Source organism: Trachurus japonicus, chromosome 17 (assembly GCF_045865225.1).
Source record: "Trachurus japonicus isolate A0001 chromosome 17, Traja_1.0".
Lineage (NCBI taxonomy): Eukaryota > Metazoa > Chordata > Actinopteri > Carangiformes > Carangidae > Trachurus > Trachurus japonicus.
This window is the reverse complement of record NC_140923.1, coordinates 140,348-157,603: the sequence shown is the minus strand read 5'-3', so window position 1 is coordinate 157,603 and position 17,256 is coordinate 140,348. Positions and strand designations below refer to the sequence as shown.

The 17,256-nt window shown below is 49.9% G+C and overlaps 1 protein-coding gene across 1 annotated transcript in view; it reads right to left on the bottom strand.

Annotated features, from left to right (window-relative positions):
• Positions 1-17,256, bottom strand: part of smg7 (SMG7 nonsense mediated mRNA decay factor) — a 45,311-nt gene that overhangs the window by 7,742 nt on the left and 20,313 nt on the right. Inside the window, exons 6-19 of the mRNA XM_085804202.1 lie at positions 15,499-15,570; positions 14,530-14,680; positions 14,295-14,430; positions 13,629-13,791; positions 13,094-13,253; positions 12,601-12,671; positions 12,234-12,294; positions 11,848-11,967; positions 11,116-11,383; positions 10,257-10,454; positions 8,225-8,369; positions 7,140-7,525; positions 2,901-3,260; positions 233-385 (exon numbers count right to left, since the gene is read on the bottom strand). Coding sequence (XP_085660328.1) covers positions 233-385; positions 2,901-3,260; positions 7,140-7,525; positions 8,225-8,369; positions 10,257-10,454; positions 11,116-11,383; positions 11,848-11,967; positions 12,234-12,294; positions 12,601-12,671; positions 13,094-13,253; positions 13,629-13,791; positions 14,295-14,430; positions 14,530-14,680; positions 15,499-15,570 — 2,444 coding nt within the window. The remainder of the gene's footprint in view (positions 1-232; positions 386-2,900; positions 3,261-7,139; positions 7,526-8,224; positions 8,370-10,256; positions 10,455-11,115; positions 11,384-11,847; positions 11,968-12,233; positions 12,295-12,600; positions 12,672-13,093; positions 13,254-13,628; positions 13,792-14,294; positions 14,431-14,529; positions 14,681-15,498; positions 15,571-17,256) is intronic.

The following is a 17,256-nucleotide window of genomic DNA, read 5'->3' as shown; positions in this document are numbered from 1 at the left end:
TTTTATATTGTCTCTGGATTTTTATTGTGTGTTGTGGAGTGACACCGAAATAAAGCATATCTATCTATCTCTACATATATGTTTGGTCCGGGGGCGGAGCTAAGAGGGTTTGGGGGGGGGGGGCTACATATGTTTGGTCCGGGGGCGGAGCTAAGAGGGTTGGGGGGGGGCTACATACATATATGTTTGGTCCGGGGGCGGAGCTAAGAGGGTTGGGGGGGGGGCTACATACATATATGTTTGGTCCGGGGGCGGAGCTAAGAGGGCCGGCCAAGGCCTGGAAGAAGTCAGGAGGCTTCGTAAAGACGAGCTCCTCCTCCTCCTCAAAGTCTGCTGCTAGAGTTTTTAACAGGTCGGGAGGCAGAAGAGGCGAGCTCTTGTTGTCCTAGTGAGAGAGGAAGAGGAAGGAGGAAGAACAGGAGGAAGAAGAACAGGAAGAGAAAGAGAAAGGGGGTAAAAAAAAGAAGAGAAAAGACAGAAGGCAAAGCCGGTAAGACGGAGGTGAAGAAGGAAAAGTTCTGCTGAAAGAAGCTACAAAGAAGCAGAAGCAGAAACAGAAACAACTACTGATGAGGAGCTGCATTCATGCTACAGAGGAGAGGCTAACTCCTGTCCAATCAGAGGAGAGGCTAACTCCTGTCCAATCAGAGGAGAGGCTAACTCCTGTCCAATCAGAGGAGAGGCTAACTCCCGTCCAATCAGAGGAGAGTCTAACTCCTGTCCAATCAGAGGAGAGTCTAACTCCCGTCCAATCAGAGGAGAGGCTAACTCCTGTCCAATCAGAGGAGAGGCTAACTCCTGTCCAATCAGAGGAGAGGCTAACTCCCGTCCAATCAGAGGAGAGTCTAACTCCTGTCCAATCAGAGGAGAGGCTAACTCCTGTCCAATCAGAGGAGAGTCTAACTCCTGTCCAATCAGAAGAAGAGTCTAACTCCTGTCCAATCAGAGGAGAGTCTAACTCCTGTCCAATCAGAAGAAGAGTCTAACTCCTGTCCAATCAGAGGAGAGGCTAACTCCTGTCCAATCAGAGGAGAGTCTAACTCCTGTCCAATCAGAAGAAGAGTCTAACTCCTGCCCAATCAGAGGAGAGTCTAACTCCTGTCCAATCAGAAGAAGAGTCTAACTCCTGCCCAATCAGAGGAGAGTCTAACTCCTGTCCAACCAGAAGAAGAGTCTAACTCCTGTCCAATCAGAGGAGAGTCTAACTCCTGTCCAATCAGAAGAAGAGTCTAACTCCTGCCCAATCAGAGGAGAGTCTAACTCCTGTCCAATCAGAAGAAGAGTCTAACTCCTGCCCAATCAGAGGAGAGTCTAACTCCTGTCCAACCAGAAGAAGAGTCTAACTCCTGTCCAATCAGAGGAGAGTCTAACTCCTGTCCAATCAGAAGAAGAGTCTAACTCCTGCCCAATCAGAGGAGAGTCTAACTCCTGTCCAATCAGAAGAAGAGTCTAACTCCTGCCCAATCAGAGGAGAGTCTAACTCCTGTCCAACCAGAAGAAGAGTCTAACTCCTGTCCAATCAGAGGAGAGTCTAACTCCTGTCCAATCAGAAGAAGAGTCTAACTCCTGTCCAACCAGAAGAAGAGTCTAACTCCTGTCCAATCAGAAGAAGAGTCTAACTCCTGTCCAATCAGAGGAGAGTCTAACTCCTGTCCAATCAGAAGAAGAGTCTAACTCCTGTCCAATCAGAGGAGAGTCTAACTCCTGTCCAATCAGAGGAGAGGCCTCAGATACCTCTTTTCCACCGAGTTGGTTCTGGTTCTTCCGGGGGCTGGCAGCGGGGTTACCATAGCAACAAGACCAGCGCTAAGATATACAGACACGTCGTTATCGCTACGTATTAAGTTTGTTTATCGATGTAAACACAGTTGAAGCTAACTAGCTGAGCTACAGGCAGTGGCTAACAGCAGCTAACGCTCAGATCAAAACATATCGCCGTAAAACGTAGTTGCCGGTCGCAGCGATTACGGTTCCTTCTTTTTTTTTCAGCCGGGTTTAGCGTTATCGTTCATTAAAAGTCTAGTCTGCTTCCACGTCGGGTCCGGTGTTCAACACCCGCAGGTCGGATCGGGTTTTAATGTTCTGGTCCGTTTCTAACTGTAGCAGCAGCGTTAGCCGCTGTTAGCTAGGCTGTTAGCGGCTAACAGGTCTGTTTCTAGCTGTAGCAGCAGCGTTAGCCACTGTTAGCTAGGCTGTTAGCGGCTAATAGGTCTGTTTCTAACTGTAGCAGCAGCAGAGACAGAGCAGCTCCTGGAAAAGCAAAGTGGTTCTTTGGAGGAACCAGAGTTGAACCAGTTAAGCACCGAACCAGCACTGGAACCAATTTGGTGGAAAAGAGGTGAGACTGTAGCCTCGTAAACCAGCCTCTCCCGGAAATGCAAATCATTTCATTTCTGAGGGAGAGTCTGGCCTCATCCCCGTTGTAAGCGTTTGGCCTGAAACCCTCAGAAGGCCGAGCCAATCAGCGTCGCCGCTGTGATTGACACAGCACGTTGGCCAATCAGGGACCGACTGGTGCAAAGCCCCGTCACTACACCAACTTGCTGATTGGCTGAATGGGTTGTCTGTCAACGCTACTACTCCCGCCCCAAACGCTTACAGGGGGGATGAGGCCAGACTCTCTGAGAAATGAAATGAAATGCATTTCCGCGAGAGGCTGGTTTACGAGGCTAGTAAGACTGAGCAGGAAGAGCAGCGAGAGGAAGCAGCACAGAGACAGGAAGCAGCAGGACAGGACCAGCTCCTCCTCCTCCCCCTCTCCCCCCCCCTCCCAGACAGACAGAGAGACAGACAGACAGACAGGTTGGCCAGACAGGCAGACAGACAGACAGACAGACAGAGAGACAGACAGACAGGTTGGCCAGAGAGAGAGACAGACAGACAGACAGACAGGGCCTCACCTCGAAGGGGGGCCCGCGGGGCCCGGTGTTCTCCTGGTCGGAGCACATGGCGGTCGGCGGCGGCCTCTTGAGGCGGTCGGCCATGACGGCCAGCCCCTCGCCCATGCGGTACGACTCCCAGTAGAAGTCCTGCAGCTTGACGGGGTCGGGGAACTTGATCTTCTTGTCCAGCGGGAGCTGAGGCTGTGGCTGCAGCTGGTGCTCGTACAGCTTCAGAGGCTCCTGAGGCGCCATGTAGAAGGTCTGCTGCTGCTGCTGCTGCTGCTGCTTCAGCGACATCTGCTGCTGCAGCGGACTCATCTTCTGCAGCGCCGCCTGCGCCTGGCTCCACATCTGGCCCGGCTGCTCCACCTGCATGAACTGCCGAGACACACGGGACAACGCCGTCATCAGTCTGTCATCCGTTTGTCGGAAGCAAAGAACCATCTCTAGGAACGTTAACGGGCCAAACGAGTCCCTGTCTCGCGGTAGGTTCTCAGATCGGCCCCAAAAAACTTGACGCCAAGGAAACGCCCTCAAATAAGCAGCATTTTTAAAAACCCAGCGTTATTAAAAAAGCTTCTACACGGCCGGGAAAAAGTAAAAAAAGTGGTAAAATTTCAAGAAAGAGTTGTGGAGCAGCAGTGCAGAGTACCCGATGTGTTGTGCTCTGGGTGGCAGCCGTGGGCGGGGGCCTCGGCGACCCAATCCCCGGACAACGACTTTGGCTTTAGGGACATGGGATGTCACCTCGCTGGGGGGGAAAGAGCCTGAGCTGGTGCGAGAGGTTGAGCGGTACCGGCTAGAGATAGTCGGGCTCACCTCCACACACAGCCTGGGCTCTGGAACCCAACTCCTGGAGAGAGGCTGGACTCTCTTCCACTCTGGAGTTGCCCACGGTGAGAGGCGGCGAGCTGGTGTGGGCTTGTTCATAGCTCCCCAGCTCAGCCGCCATGTGTTGGAGTTCTCCCCACTGAACGAGAGGGTCGCTTCCCTGCGCCTTCGGGTCGGGGACAGGAACGGCCTCCCCGATCTGAACCCGAGTGATGTTTTGTTATTGGACTTCTGTGCTAGCCACGGTTTGTCCATAACGAACACCATGTTCAGGCATAAGGGTGTCCATCAGTGCACGTGGCACCAGGACACCCTAGGCCGGAGGTCAATGATCGACTTTGTAGTCGTGTCATCTGACCTCCGGCCGTATGTCTTGGACACTCGGGTGAAGAGAGGGGCTGAGCTGTCAACTGATCACCACCTGGTGGTGAGTTGGATCCGCTGGCAGGGGAAGAAGCTGGTCAGACCTGGAAGACCCAAGCGTATCGTGAGGGTCTGCTGGGAACGTCTGGCAGAATCCCCTGTCAGGGAGGTCTTCAACTCCCACCTCCGGGAGAGCTTTGACCAGATTCCGAGGGAGGCCGGAGACATTGAGTCTGAATGGACCATGTTCTCTACTTCCATTGTTGACGCGGCCGTCCGGAGCTGTGGCCGTAAGGTCTCCGGTGCCTGTCGCGGCGACAATCCCCGAACCCGGTGGTGGACAGTAAGGGATGCCGTCAAGCTGAAGAAGGAGTCCTACCGAGTCTGGCTAGCTCGGGGGACCCCCGAGGCAGCTGACGGGAGGCCATGGCCATGGCCACTCCAACCACGAGCCAGTTTTGCCGAACATTTTGTGTTTCCATGGTTTCCTCCAACTTTCCGAGCTTCAACCAATCACGATTTGTGACATGCACGACGTCATCTGCAAGTACAGGACCCCGAGCCGATCTGGCAGCCGAGCCAATCTGGTACCTACACCGGCAGTAAGTCAGACCTGTTCCCGGTGCGTGTTGGACTCCGGCAGGGCTGCCCTTTGTCACCGGTTCTGTTCATTATTTTTATGGACAGAATTTCTAGGCGCAGCCAAGTGCCGGAGGGGGTACGGTTCGGGAGCCACTTGATTTCATCTCTGCTTTTTGCAGGTGATGTGGTCTTGTTGGCTCCCTCGAGCCAGGACCTTCAGCATGCACTGGGGCGGTTTGCAGCCGAGTGTGAAGCAGCTGGGATGAGAATCAGCACCTCTAAGTCCGAGGCCATGGTTCTCGACCGGAAAAAGGTGGCTTGCCCCCTCCAGGTCGGGGGAGAGTTCCTGCCTCAGGTGGAGGAGTTTAAGTATCTTGGGGTCTTGTTCACGAGTGAGGGGAGAACGGAGCGCGAGATCGACAGGCGGATCGGTGCAGCGGCCGCAGTAATGCGGTCATTGTATCGGTCCGTCGTGGTGAAGAAGGAGCTGAGCCGAAAGGCAAAGCTCTCGATTTACCGGTCGATCTACGTTCCCACCCTCACCTATGGTCATGAACTCTGGCTCATGACCGAAAGAACGGGATCCCGGATACAAGCGGCCGAAATGAGTTTCCTCCGCAGGGTGGCGGGGCGCTCCCTTAGAGATAGGGGGAGGAGCTCTGTCACCCGAGAGGAGCTCTGTCACCCGGGAGGAGCTCGGAGTAGAGGTGTTCATGTCCCATCGGGAGGAGGCCCAGAGGAAGACACTCTGCTGGCCTGGGAACGCCTTTGGATCCTCTCGGAAGAGCTGGAGGAAGTGTCCGGGGAGAGGGAAGTCTGGGGATCCCTGCTCCGACTGCTGCCCCCGCAACCCGGACCGGATAAAGCGGTGGATAACGGATGGATGGTTGTGGAGCCCCTTGAACCCCCCCCCCCCCCGGAGCCACGTTAAAGGTACAGTAAGAAATCTAAAGCAACTGGCTGTAAAATCCTCCTTATATGTCACAGAGACTCAGGAATAATGTTCATATAACATGATGAACTCACCAACAACAATAGCACAGCCAGAGTATTCACATTAAAATCTGTTTTTGCAGACTGCAAATCATGTTTATGTTTTGAATTTACGTGTTGGCATTAGGGATGGGAATCGAAAACCGGTTCCTCTTCGGAACCGGTTCCAACTTGGATCAATTCTTGGAATCGTGTGCGTGTCTGCTTTAACGATTCCCTTATCGATTCCGTTTGGTTCAGAAACTCGCGCATTAATTGATTAATGACGTTACGTAACGTTCCGTTAAAATCAATCTTCATTATAAATGAGGGTGCTTAGTGTTTATATCCACATGTCACCGTTTGTTCTCACAAAATAAAGTTAGTGGCGTGTCTGCGTGGAGCGGAGCTGCTGACAGATGCAGCTGACAGTGACGTTTCCTCATCACTAACCTGTGAGCCACATCCAGTCCTCCCTCCCTCACGTCGTGAGGACAGGTCAACATCTCCTGAACAGGCTACATGTCTATTCTTTCTGTTTTTCTCTCTTCATTCTAATCACTTCCTTTCAGGTTTTGCTCGTAGCCAGGTGAAACGGTAGCTGCGCCCTGTGTCTTTTCTCTGGCGCGCTCTCTCTCTTTCGCTCGCTCACTCGCTCCGCATAAAAACGAACGTTATGAAAACAATAACCTACAGATGCATAAAAACTATGTAATGGAAACATTGTTAAATTCCTCCTGTGAGCACAGCTGCCCCACAGCCACAGTGGTCTAGTGTTAACCTGTCCAGGCAGGTCGGTCCTGTCAACTTTTTTAATGTCAGAGCCATTAATGCAGTGTTTTCAACCTTGGGGTTGGGACCCCATGTGGGGTCGCCTGGAATTCAAATGGGATCGCCTTAAATGTCTAGTAATTGATTAAAAATAAATAAATAAATAAATAAACTAATTATTTTTCACAATCTTAAACAACTATATTCTTGATATATTCACTTTCTTGAATAAATCAAGATAAAATAAAATGCAGCATATACAAATATCTGAGCTTGCTCATCTTGAATGAGGGTCACCAGAAATTTGTGATGTCAAAAGGGGTCATGAGCCAAAAAAGGTTGGGAACCACTGCATTAATGCAAACAAACCCATTTCTCTTTTATTCCCTCACCCAATGAGAATCGATAAGAGAATCGATAAGGAATCGAATCGATAAGCAATATCGATAATGGAATCGGAATCGCTAAATTCTTATCAATACCCATCCCTAGTTGGCATGTTGCGCCACCTAGCGCTCTCTCCCAGTCACGGCAGCGTCAGTGGCGTTTCAGCCTCAGTCTGGTCCACTGAGCTGCCGCTACGGCTGGGAGGAAAAACCAGATCGCTGTGTTTTGAATTTGACTGCAGTAACTGTTTTTGGCCACATTCTTACAGGCACCTTTAAGAACCACTGCACTAGAGGGCAGAGTTCAGCACACTGAGGCCTCACACACACACACAGACACACACACACTGACCTGCTGCAGCCCCGGGTGCGGCGGGCTCTTGCCCAGCCCCCCCGGTGGCTTGGTGGGCGACTGCTGCTGCTGCTGCTGCTGGCTCATGGCCTGCACCTGCAGCTGCACCGACTGCTGCAAGGCCTGCTGGGACGCCGTCTGGCCCGGCGCCGTCTGGCTCATGGGGCCCGGCGGCCCCCCCGGCCCGGGGCCCGACGGCCGCTGCTGGCTGTAGGGAATGTGCGACTGCTTCCCGGCCGTGACCTGCGTGGCGGCCGGCGAGTGCACGGCCGGCTGCAGGAAAGCACCCGGCACCGACACGCCGGCGGAGAAGGTGAAGCCCGGGTTCACCTGGAGCCCCGGGAACGCCACGGGAGGAGGAATCACGTAGGCCGAGGGCGGGAAGCCTGCAGGAACCAATCAGGAGACAGAGGTTAAAAACAGGAACCAATCAGGAGACAGAGGTTAAACAGGAACCAATCAGGAGACAGAGGTTAAACTCAGGCTCACATGACATCTAGAGCGCTGTAAAAGAGAGTAACAACACCACCACTGACTCCTGTGGTAAGGATATGGCAGGATATGGGTATTGCAAAAGCGCCCAGAAAACCCATTCACTCCAATGTATGTGTGTTGCCCACTCGCTGGTAAATGGATGAAAACGGCCGTGTTTTTGTTTTTAGGTGTCTTGGTCATATCAAATTATACTTATGATTTGTTTATTACAAAATGTAGATTGAAACATTAATGTAGACAACTGTTGTTTTTTTACTCTCCTATGTGTTAATGTTTATCTGTAAAGGATCCTCAATGATGCTATTAACGTGGGTGATCTATAAATGTCCTTAAATTATTGAAAACACCACACTGCTCATTCACCAACAATGTAGAGATGTCAGTTCAAAACCCATATTCCTCCACCAGGAGGCGCTGCCATTGGACCAATGCTGTCCTTACTCTCTTTTACAGAGCTCTATGACAACAAGACCAGGCTGCAGCGCCACTTGGTGGTGGGAGGCTGTCGTCATGAGTTAATGTGTGTGTGTCTCTGTGTGTGTGTGTGTGTGTGTGAGTGTGTGTGTGTGTGTGTGTGTGTGTGTGGTTACCAGGTCTGCTGGGCAGCGGGGGGAAGGCTCCCGGGTGGTGGATGGGGATGAACTGGGAGGAGCAGGTGGTTTGAGTCTGAGTGACTGGTGGTGTCTTCTTCATCTCAGACACCGGAGTCTTCCTCAGCTCCGTTTGGGCCTTCACCTGGAGGAGGAAGAGGAGGAGGAGGAGGAAGAGTCACACCTGGTCAGCAGCATCACTACGGCTGCAACTAACGATTACTTTCATTATCGATTCATTTGTTGATTATTTAATTTCAAATATAGGTACAGGACAGGTACAATTAGGCAAGGCAAGGCAAGGGAATTTTATTTGTATAGCCCGTTTTTACAAACAGTAAATCCCATCCCATCATAACAACATCCTCTGTCCTTAGACCCTCACTTCCACTGAGGAAAAACTCCATGGAAAACCCTTTTAACAGGGAAAACCAGGAGAAAGCTCAGGGTGAGCAACAGAGGAGGGATCATCACCCAGGGAGACAGGTCATTATGTCTTGAAGCCGTCTGGCCAGAAGTAAGGCCAAAGCAACCATATGTTGATCACTAAGGGTGCACTAGTAGGCAGTCGCACCCAAGCACGTTTGCCCCCTAAAGTCTGGATTCTATTGCTAGTATGAGTGCAAGTGTTCCATGCTTGAGTACGGTACACTTCCCTGTACCGGTACGGTTGGTTAGGAGAGATGTGAGTACGTTACACTTCCCTGTACCGGTACGGTTGGTTGGGAGAGGTGAGAGTACGGTACACTTCCCTGTACCGGTGCGGTTGGGAGAGGTGTGAGTACGGTGCACTTCCCTGTACCGGTACGGTTGGTTGGGAGAGGTGAGAGTACGGTACACTTCCCTGTACCGGTACGGTTGGGAGAGGAGTGAGTACGGTACACTTCCCTGTACCGGTACGGTTGGTTAGGAGAGGTGTGAGTACGGTACACTTCCCTGTACCGGTACGGTTGGTTAGGAGAGGTGTGAGTACGGTACACTTCCCTGTACCGGTACGGTTGGTTGGGAGAGGTGTGAGTACGGTACACTTCCCTGTACCGGTACGGTTGGTTGGGAGAGGTGTGAGCACGGTACACTTCTCTGTACCGGTACGGTTGGGAGAGGTGTGAGTACGGTGCACTTCCCTGTACCGGTACGGTTGGGAGAGGAGTGAGTACGGTACACTTCCCTGTACCGGTACGGTTGGTTGGGAGAGGTGTGAGTACGGTACACTTCCCTGTACCGGTACGGTTGGTTGGGAGAGGTGTGAGTACGGTACACTTCCCTGTACCGGTACGGTTGGTTAGGAGAGGAGTGAGTACGGTACACTTCCCTGTACCGGTACGGTTGGTTGGGAGAGGTGTGAGTACGGTACACTTCCCTGTACCGGTACGGTTGGTTGGGAGAGGTGTGAGTACGGTACACTTCCCTGTACCGGTACGGTTGGTTGGGAGAGGTGTGAGTACGGTGCACTTCCCTGTACCGGTACGGTTGGTTAGGAGAGGAGTGAGTACGGTACACTTCCCTGTACTGGTACGGTTGGTTGGGAGAGGAGTGAGTACGGTACACTTCCCTGTACCGGTACGGTTGGTTGGGAGAGGAGTGAGTACGGTGCACTTCCCTGTACCGGTACGGTTGGTTAGGAGAGGTGTGAGTACGGTACACTTCCCTGTACCGGTACGGTTGGTTAGGAGAGGTGTGAGTACGGTACACTTCCCTGTACCGGTACGGTTGGTTAGGAGAGGTGTGAGTACGGTACACTTCCCTGTACCGGTACGGTTGGTTAGGAGAGGAGTGAGTACGGTACACTTCCCTGTACTGGTACGGTTGGTTGGGAGAGGAGTGAGTACGGTACACTTCCCTGTACCGGTACGGTTGGTTAGGAGAGGAGTGAGTATAGTACACTTCCCTACTGGAATCTGAGAATCTGGACTCAAACTGATTATTAGATTATTAGAATAGTTGACGATTAATTTAATAGTCGATTATTGTTTAATTGTTTAATTATTGCAGCTCTAATCATCATCATCGTCACCATCTCTTGTGTCTGTACCTGTTTCCCAGCGTCGGTCGTTTTCTCGTGAGTGGTTTTCTTCATCTCGCTCTTCCTCTTGCCGTCTCTCTTCAGCTCTCCTTTCCCAGCAGCCCCGTTCCCTTTGGCCGAGTCCTTGCTGCGCTCTTTACCGCCGCCGTCCTTCTGGTGGTGGCTCCTGGCGGGCTCGCGGCTCTGCTCGCGGGGTTTGATGTTCTCCTTGAAGTAGGGATGGGCATGATTAATCGATGACCCATTATTGATCGTTAACAGGGTTCCTACAGCTTAAGCCAAGTTAAATTTAAGACTTTTAAAGACTTTTTTAAAGCCACTTGAAATGAAATTCAAGACCGACTTCATAATTAAACAGAAATGCAGAAAACAAAAAAAAAAAAACACCACATCAATTACATAGGGTAAGGGACAATTTTACCCACGTCCAAGGTAAAGTGACTGCTACATGAACATTGGATTGTGTCTCTTTCCAGCTGTCCTTTCAAAATAAATGCATAAAAAGTCTGAAAAAAAAAAAACTCGGGAGCTGGAGGCGGTGAGAAATTTAGCGTTGACGGCCGCCACTAACTTCTCTATGTCAGAATGTTACCAATTATTTTGAGATTTGAGACTAAGTACAACCATAAAATACCACTTACCATGTGTTAACATTTTAAAGACGTTTGAAAAATTGATTTAAGACATTTTAATGCCAATTAAGGCCTTGTTTTTAGATTAATGAATTCAATGCCTTTTAAGACTTTTAAAGGATCCGTAAGAACCCTGTAATATTAATATTAATATTAACGATTAATCGATAATTGATCGTTACTTCCCGAAGATGGATCAAAAAGATGTCTTCAGATGCCCATCCCTACATCCCTACCTTGAAGGTGACGACGGGCCGGTCGCTGCCGCCGCTGTCGGGCCAGGAGCTCTGCTGCGTCTTCCCGGCCGACAGCACCGACTTGAGGCCCGAGTTCGAGTTCCCGTTGCCGTCGCCGCCGCCGGGCGTCTGCTGCTCGGCGCCGTTGGACGACTCCTGCAGCACCGGCGCCTCCTTCTCCTGCTGCGGCGGCTCCTCCACCGCGCGCTCAGCGATGTCCGTGAGGAAGAGGAGCAGCCCGTCCTCGCTCGCGCTGCACCGGATCAACCTGCAGAGGAGACGAGAGAGGACCGTTACCTAGAGCAGTGGAAAAGAGAGTAACGACACCACCATTGACTCTTATGGTAGCTGCACCGGATCAACCTGCAGAGGCTAGACTCCACAAACTAATGTAAACTTAGATAATATGAAAATATGAAATATGGGAAAATATAAATATGAATGGAGGCTGAAAACCACGGGACAATCACGTCTGTTCTGATGATGCCAGTCCGAGTCGGCGGTGCTGAAATGTTTCTCTTCTATAAAACACATTCTACGTCTATCTGTCTGTCCTCTAACTGTCTGTCTGTCCTCTATCTGTCTGTCCTCTAACTGTCTGTCTGTCCTCTATCTGTCTGTCCTCTAACTGTCTGTCTGTCCTCTATCTGTCTGTCTGTCCTCTATCTGTCTGTCCTCTAACTGTCTATCTGTCCTCTATCTGTCTGTCTGTCCTCTAAGTGTCCTACTCACCCCGGCTGGGTGTCGGCCAGCCACTTCCCCAGACTGACGAGTCTCTGGTGCCGTGCGAGGACGGGCAGTCCGTCCCTGTCCACCAGGATCCCCTGGTGTCCTTTGGTGAAGTCCAGAGACCTGCAACAGGAGGAGAGAGGGTTAGGGACACGGGGACACGGGGACACGGGGACACAGGGACACGGGGACACGGGGACACGGGGACACGAGGACACGGGGACACGGGGACACGGGGACACGGGGACACGGGGACACGGGGACACGGGGACACGAGGACACGGGGACACGAGGACACGTGGACACGGGGACACGGGGACACGAGGACACGGGGACACGGGGACACAGGGACACCAGGACAGAAGATGGACGGTCGTAGAGACTCGTACCTGAGAGCAGGACGCAGCGCCAGGAAGCCCTGCAGCTCAAACTCCTCGGGCAGCGGCGTGGCTGTGGGGGAAACAAACGCACCTGCATTAAAACACAATGTAACACAATGTAAAACACTGGTTTCAAACTGGGTTCAAGGACTTTTTTTCTTTTTCTTTTAATAATCTCACCACTATTTCTAGGATTTTTTTTTTTTTTACGTTTTTGAGAAATTTAAAGGGACAACGAGTCTGATATTAATGTGGATGAATCTACGTTACCACTTGTTAATGGGCCCATTTTCTATAAATCTATGGTTTTGTCTCTATGGTTATTTTGTTATTATTAGTGGTGGTGGAAATGCTGGGCGGTGACAGAGCGTCCTACCTGAGCAGCGTGAGGCGTCGTCGTCTCGCGGCTGGAAGCTGTTGAGGACGGAGACGAACCACGGCCAGACGCTGAGAGAGAGAGAGAGAGAAGAGACGAGTCACAGTCAGACAGGAAGTCACTCACAGCGGCTAACGGCGGCTAACGGCGGCGAGGTGTAAACAAACACCTCCAGTAAAACATAGGACACGATGTAAAACACTGGTTCCAAACTGGGTCCGAGGACTTTTTTAAAAAAATTTCACCACTATTTCTAGGATTTCTTTTTTTTTCCTGAAATTTTCCATATTTTCTAGATTTAAAAAAAAACTTTTACTTTTACTTTGAGAAATTTTACAAATTTTGTAACTTTTTTGGAGCATTTTTCCATTAAAAAAAAAAAAAAACTTTTTTCAGGATTTTTTGGGGGGAATTTTTAAGATTTCCTAGAAATTTTGCAACTTTTTTTCCCCCCATTTTTTAAAAAAACTTGTTTTTAAGGAGTCAGACTCACTGCTGGCGCTGGTCGACGGCGGCTTCCTGGAAGACGCTGGGACGCAGCTTCAGCCAATCCAGAGACACCTTGATGGCGGGAAGAGGACACGCCCCCACAAGCTCCTCCCCCCGGCGACGGCTCAGCAGCACGCGGCCGCACATGGCGCCCAGGAACGACACTGAGGAGACAGGAAGTCACAGCGGCCAATCAGAGAGAGGGACAGGAAGTCACACAGCGGCCAATCAGAGAGAGGGACGACACAGGCCTGAACAGCCTGAGTGTGTGTGTTTGTTTGTGTGTGTCTGTGTGTGTAGAGGTGTGTGTGTCTGTGTGTCTGTGTGTGTGTAGAGGTGTCTGTGTGTAGTTGTGTAGTGTGTGTATCTTACTGTAGAGTCCTAACAGCTGCGACCAGCCGAGCTGCTGCTCTCCGCTGTAGCTCTGCTCTGCCCCGTCGGCCGTCAGCTCTCTGAGGTGATGCTGTGTGTGTCTGTGTGTGTAGAGGTGTGTGTAGAGGTGTGTGTGTGTCTGTGTGTAGTATGGTTGTGTATCTTACTGTAGAGCCCTAACAGCTGCGACCAGCCGAGCTGCTGCTCTCCGCTGTAGCTCTGCTCTGCTCCGTCGGCCGTCAGCTCTCTGAGGTGATGCAGCTCAAACAGGTTGATGACGGTGATGTGGACCAGCTGCTGGGAGCTGAAGGCCCTCTGCAGCACCAGCCGCTACACACACACACAGAGAGAGAGAGACACACACACACACACAGAGCAGAGACACACACACACGGTCAGACAGTGTAACCACAGCATCACAGTCGTTCCAACACCATCTTTCCCTCCTGATAGCAACACCAGTGTGTCATCAGAAATAAAAAAGCAACTATATATACTGTATATAGATTTAAAAATCGTCAAAAAAGATGTCACGATATTTATGTGAATCTATTTTTTCTCCCACCCCTAGTGTATACAGCTCTGGAGACCACTCCCAAATTGTAAGTTCCTCTGGTTTTACTCTTCATAGGGATGTGTTTGAGTAAAATCCGGTGGATAGATAGAGAATCTCTGCTGCAGCCGACACGTTGAGCAGCTCAGTACCGCTCCAATCTGCTCTAATGGGCCGTTGACATGTGAGACTGAGAACAGCTCCAGTAGCCTCAGACGGTGGTTATTATGGTATGAGACTGACGGTGGTTGCCGTGGAGACGTGTGCGGCAGCGCGGTACCTGGAAGTGGTCCTCCAGCTTGTCCCTCAGAGCCTCCAGCTTGTCCAGACTCTTGCTCAGGTAGACGTGGCCGTGGAACTTGATGAAGGCCTTGATGAAGTCTGACACGCTCCACTTGGCCTTCAGCTCCTCGCGGCTGCACACAGAGGACGGAGAGAGGTTAGAGGGACACGTCAGACAGCTGAGGGCAGAGCTCAGTGAGGCGTTGTCATGACAACAGCAGCAGCAGCGTTACCTCTCCAGAGCCTTGGACAGCGCCTTCTGCAGGTTGGTGGAGGCGGCGGGGAAGGGGAACTTGACGGCGATGCTGCGGCAGTAGTAGAAGACGGTGGTGAGGTGGTCGCCTTTAGACGAGGCCAGGATGGCCAGCTGGTTGTAGGGCTGACCTGCAGACACACAACCATAACACAACCCTTAACACAACCATAACACAACCATAACACCACAACACAACCCTTAACACAACCATAACACAACCATAACACCACAACAAGACGGTGGTGAGGTGGTCGCCTTTAGACGAGGCCAGGATGGCCAGCTGGTTGTAGGGCTGACCTGAAGACACAACACAACAACACAACCATAACACAACCATTACACAACCACCACGGGTTATTAATGCTCCTAAAGGTAAAGTAGCAGCTCTCCACCTGCAGGACTCAACCAGGCTGCGTGCACAGAGTAAAGCTAAATGCACAGTAACTGGGTTCAATTACCTTAGTGTCAATTTACCTAAAGTCACACTGAACTGGTAGGAAGTTAAATGTTACCGTGTCATTTCTAATTAATTGTGTTTTATTTTATTACACGTCTTTCAGTGCAACGTGACAAGTTAAACATCGTTCACTTAACGTTATGTTATACATATGTATACTCCTCTGATGGAAATGGTTTTACAGCGTGAGGTAGTTTCAGTTTCAGCATGAAGATGACTGACGTTACATAGTTAAAAACTTCTGTCATTTGGTTTAGATGACGATTAATGACTTTAATATTTTAAACTTTTCCCCTGGAGGATCAATAATTGGTCTAATATTAATAGATACTTAGTAATGTGATTGTATTTGACTGTATTTGATTTTAGGTCAGGGAAACGTGGGGAAACTAGTTCACCACCTGGTAAATAAATGAATCCTACAGCTTTGACACATTGACTCTGTTGTGAAATGAGTTCTTGCATCACGACGTTGCCGTGACGACTCACCGTTGGAGGGGACGAGCTGGGCGGCGTGTCTGTAGTAGGACTCGGCCTGGCTGGTCTGGTTACGGTACCGCGCTGAAACACAGAGAACACACACGGTGATGTCACCAGACAGACAGCTGATTGGCTGGTCTGTTTCCTATCAGACAGGAAGTCTATAAACCATCTATCTAAGGTTAGATCACTGTAAAAGAGAGTAGTGACAGCATCGGTCCAATGGCAGCGCCTCCTGGTGGAGGAATATGAACTGACATCTCTGCATTGTTGGTGAATGAGCAGTGTGGTGTTTTCAATAATTTAAGGACATTTATAGATCACCCACGTTAATAGCATCATTGAGGATCCTTTACAGATAAACATTAACACATAGGAGAGTAAAAAACAAAACACAGTTTTCTACATGAATGTTTCAATCTACATTTTGTAATAAACAAATTCTAAGTATAATCTGATATGACCAAGACACCTAAAAACAAAAACACGGCCGTTTTCATCAATTTACCAGCAAGTGGACAACACACATACATTGGAGTGAATGGGTTTTCTGGGCGCTTTTGCAATACCCATATCCTGCCACTAGGGGGCATGAGGCTTTAACCACGGGAGTCAACGGTGGTGTCGGTACTCTCTTTTACAGCGCTCTAGCTAAGGAGAAGACGTGGACGGCTCTAGGGCTAACAGCTGATTGGTTGGTTCTGTCTGTTTCCTATCAGACAGGAAGTCTAAACATGAACCATCTAGCTAGAGCACTGTAAAAGAGAGTAGCGACACCACCATAGACTCCCGTGGTCACTTTATTCTCCCCCTAGTGGCAGGATGTGGGTGTTGCAAATCCGCCCAAGAAACCCATTCACTCCAATGTATGTGTGTTGCCAACTTGCTTGTAAATTGATGAAAACTGCTGTGTTTTTGCTTTTAGGTGCCTTGGTCATATTAAGTTATGCTTACAATTTATTTATTTCAAAATTTAAATTGTATTGTGTTGAACAACTGTTTTTTTAAAAGATGACAACACCTAAAAACCATTACAAAATGTGACAAAATCAAACCCAAAACGTATTATGTGAAGTTTTTCCTCCAATTTTGATTAAAAAAATGATAATTAATAAAAACACACCGAGCTGTTTACAGTAGCCTACGTACCGGTCACACAGCGGACAAACACAGAAGGGGACGAGCGAACGCTTTACCGTTGCTAAGCAACCACCAGCTGTCAAAATAAATAACATAAAAAACCTGGCATGGAAATAAAATAAAAGCCAGCAGCACAATAACTTGCTTGACCAAACAAACAAACTAAAGAAAACACAGGCTTAAGTGGCAAACAGTTAGCTAACACAGTTGAATTTAGCGCGTACACTTACAGTATGACCCTTTAGTGGACTTATCTTTATCATTTAAAACAGCAAGCATTCGTGACACAACAATTAATGGCCACTATATGTTAATATTTATCTGTAAAAGGGTCCACGATGATGCTATTAACGTGGGTGATCTATAAATGTCCTTAAATTATTGAAAATACCGCACTTACTCATTCACCAACACTGCAGAGATGTCAGTTCTTGGGCGCATTTGCAAAACCCATATCCACCACCAGGGGGCGTTTCCACTTGACCAATGCTGTCGCTACTCTCTTTTCCAGTGCTCTACATCTAGTTAAGGAGAAGATGTGAGCGGCTCTAGGACTAACAGCTGATTGGCTGTTTCCTATCAGACAGGAAGTCTAAACCATCTAGCTAAGAGAAGATGTGAGCGAAT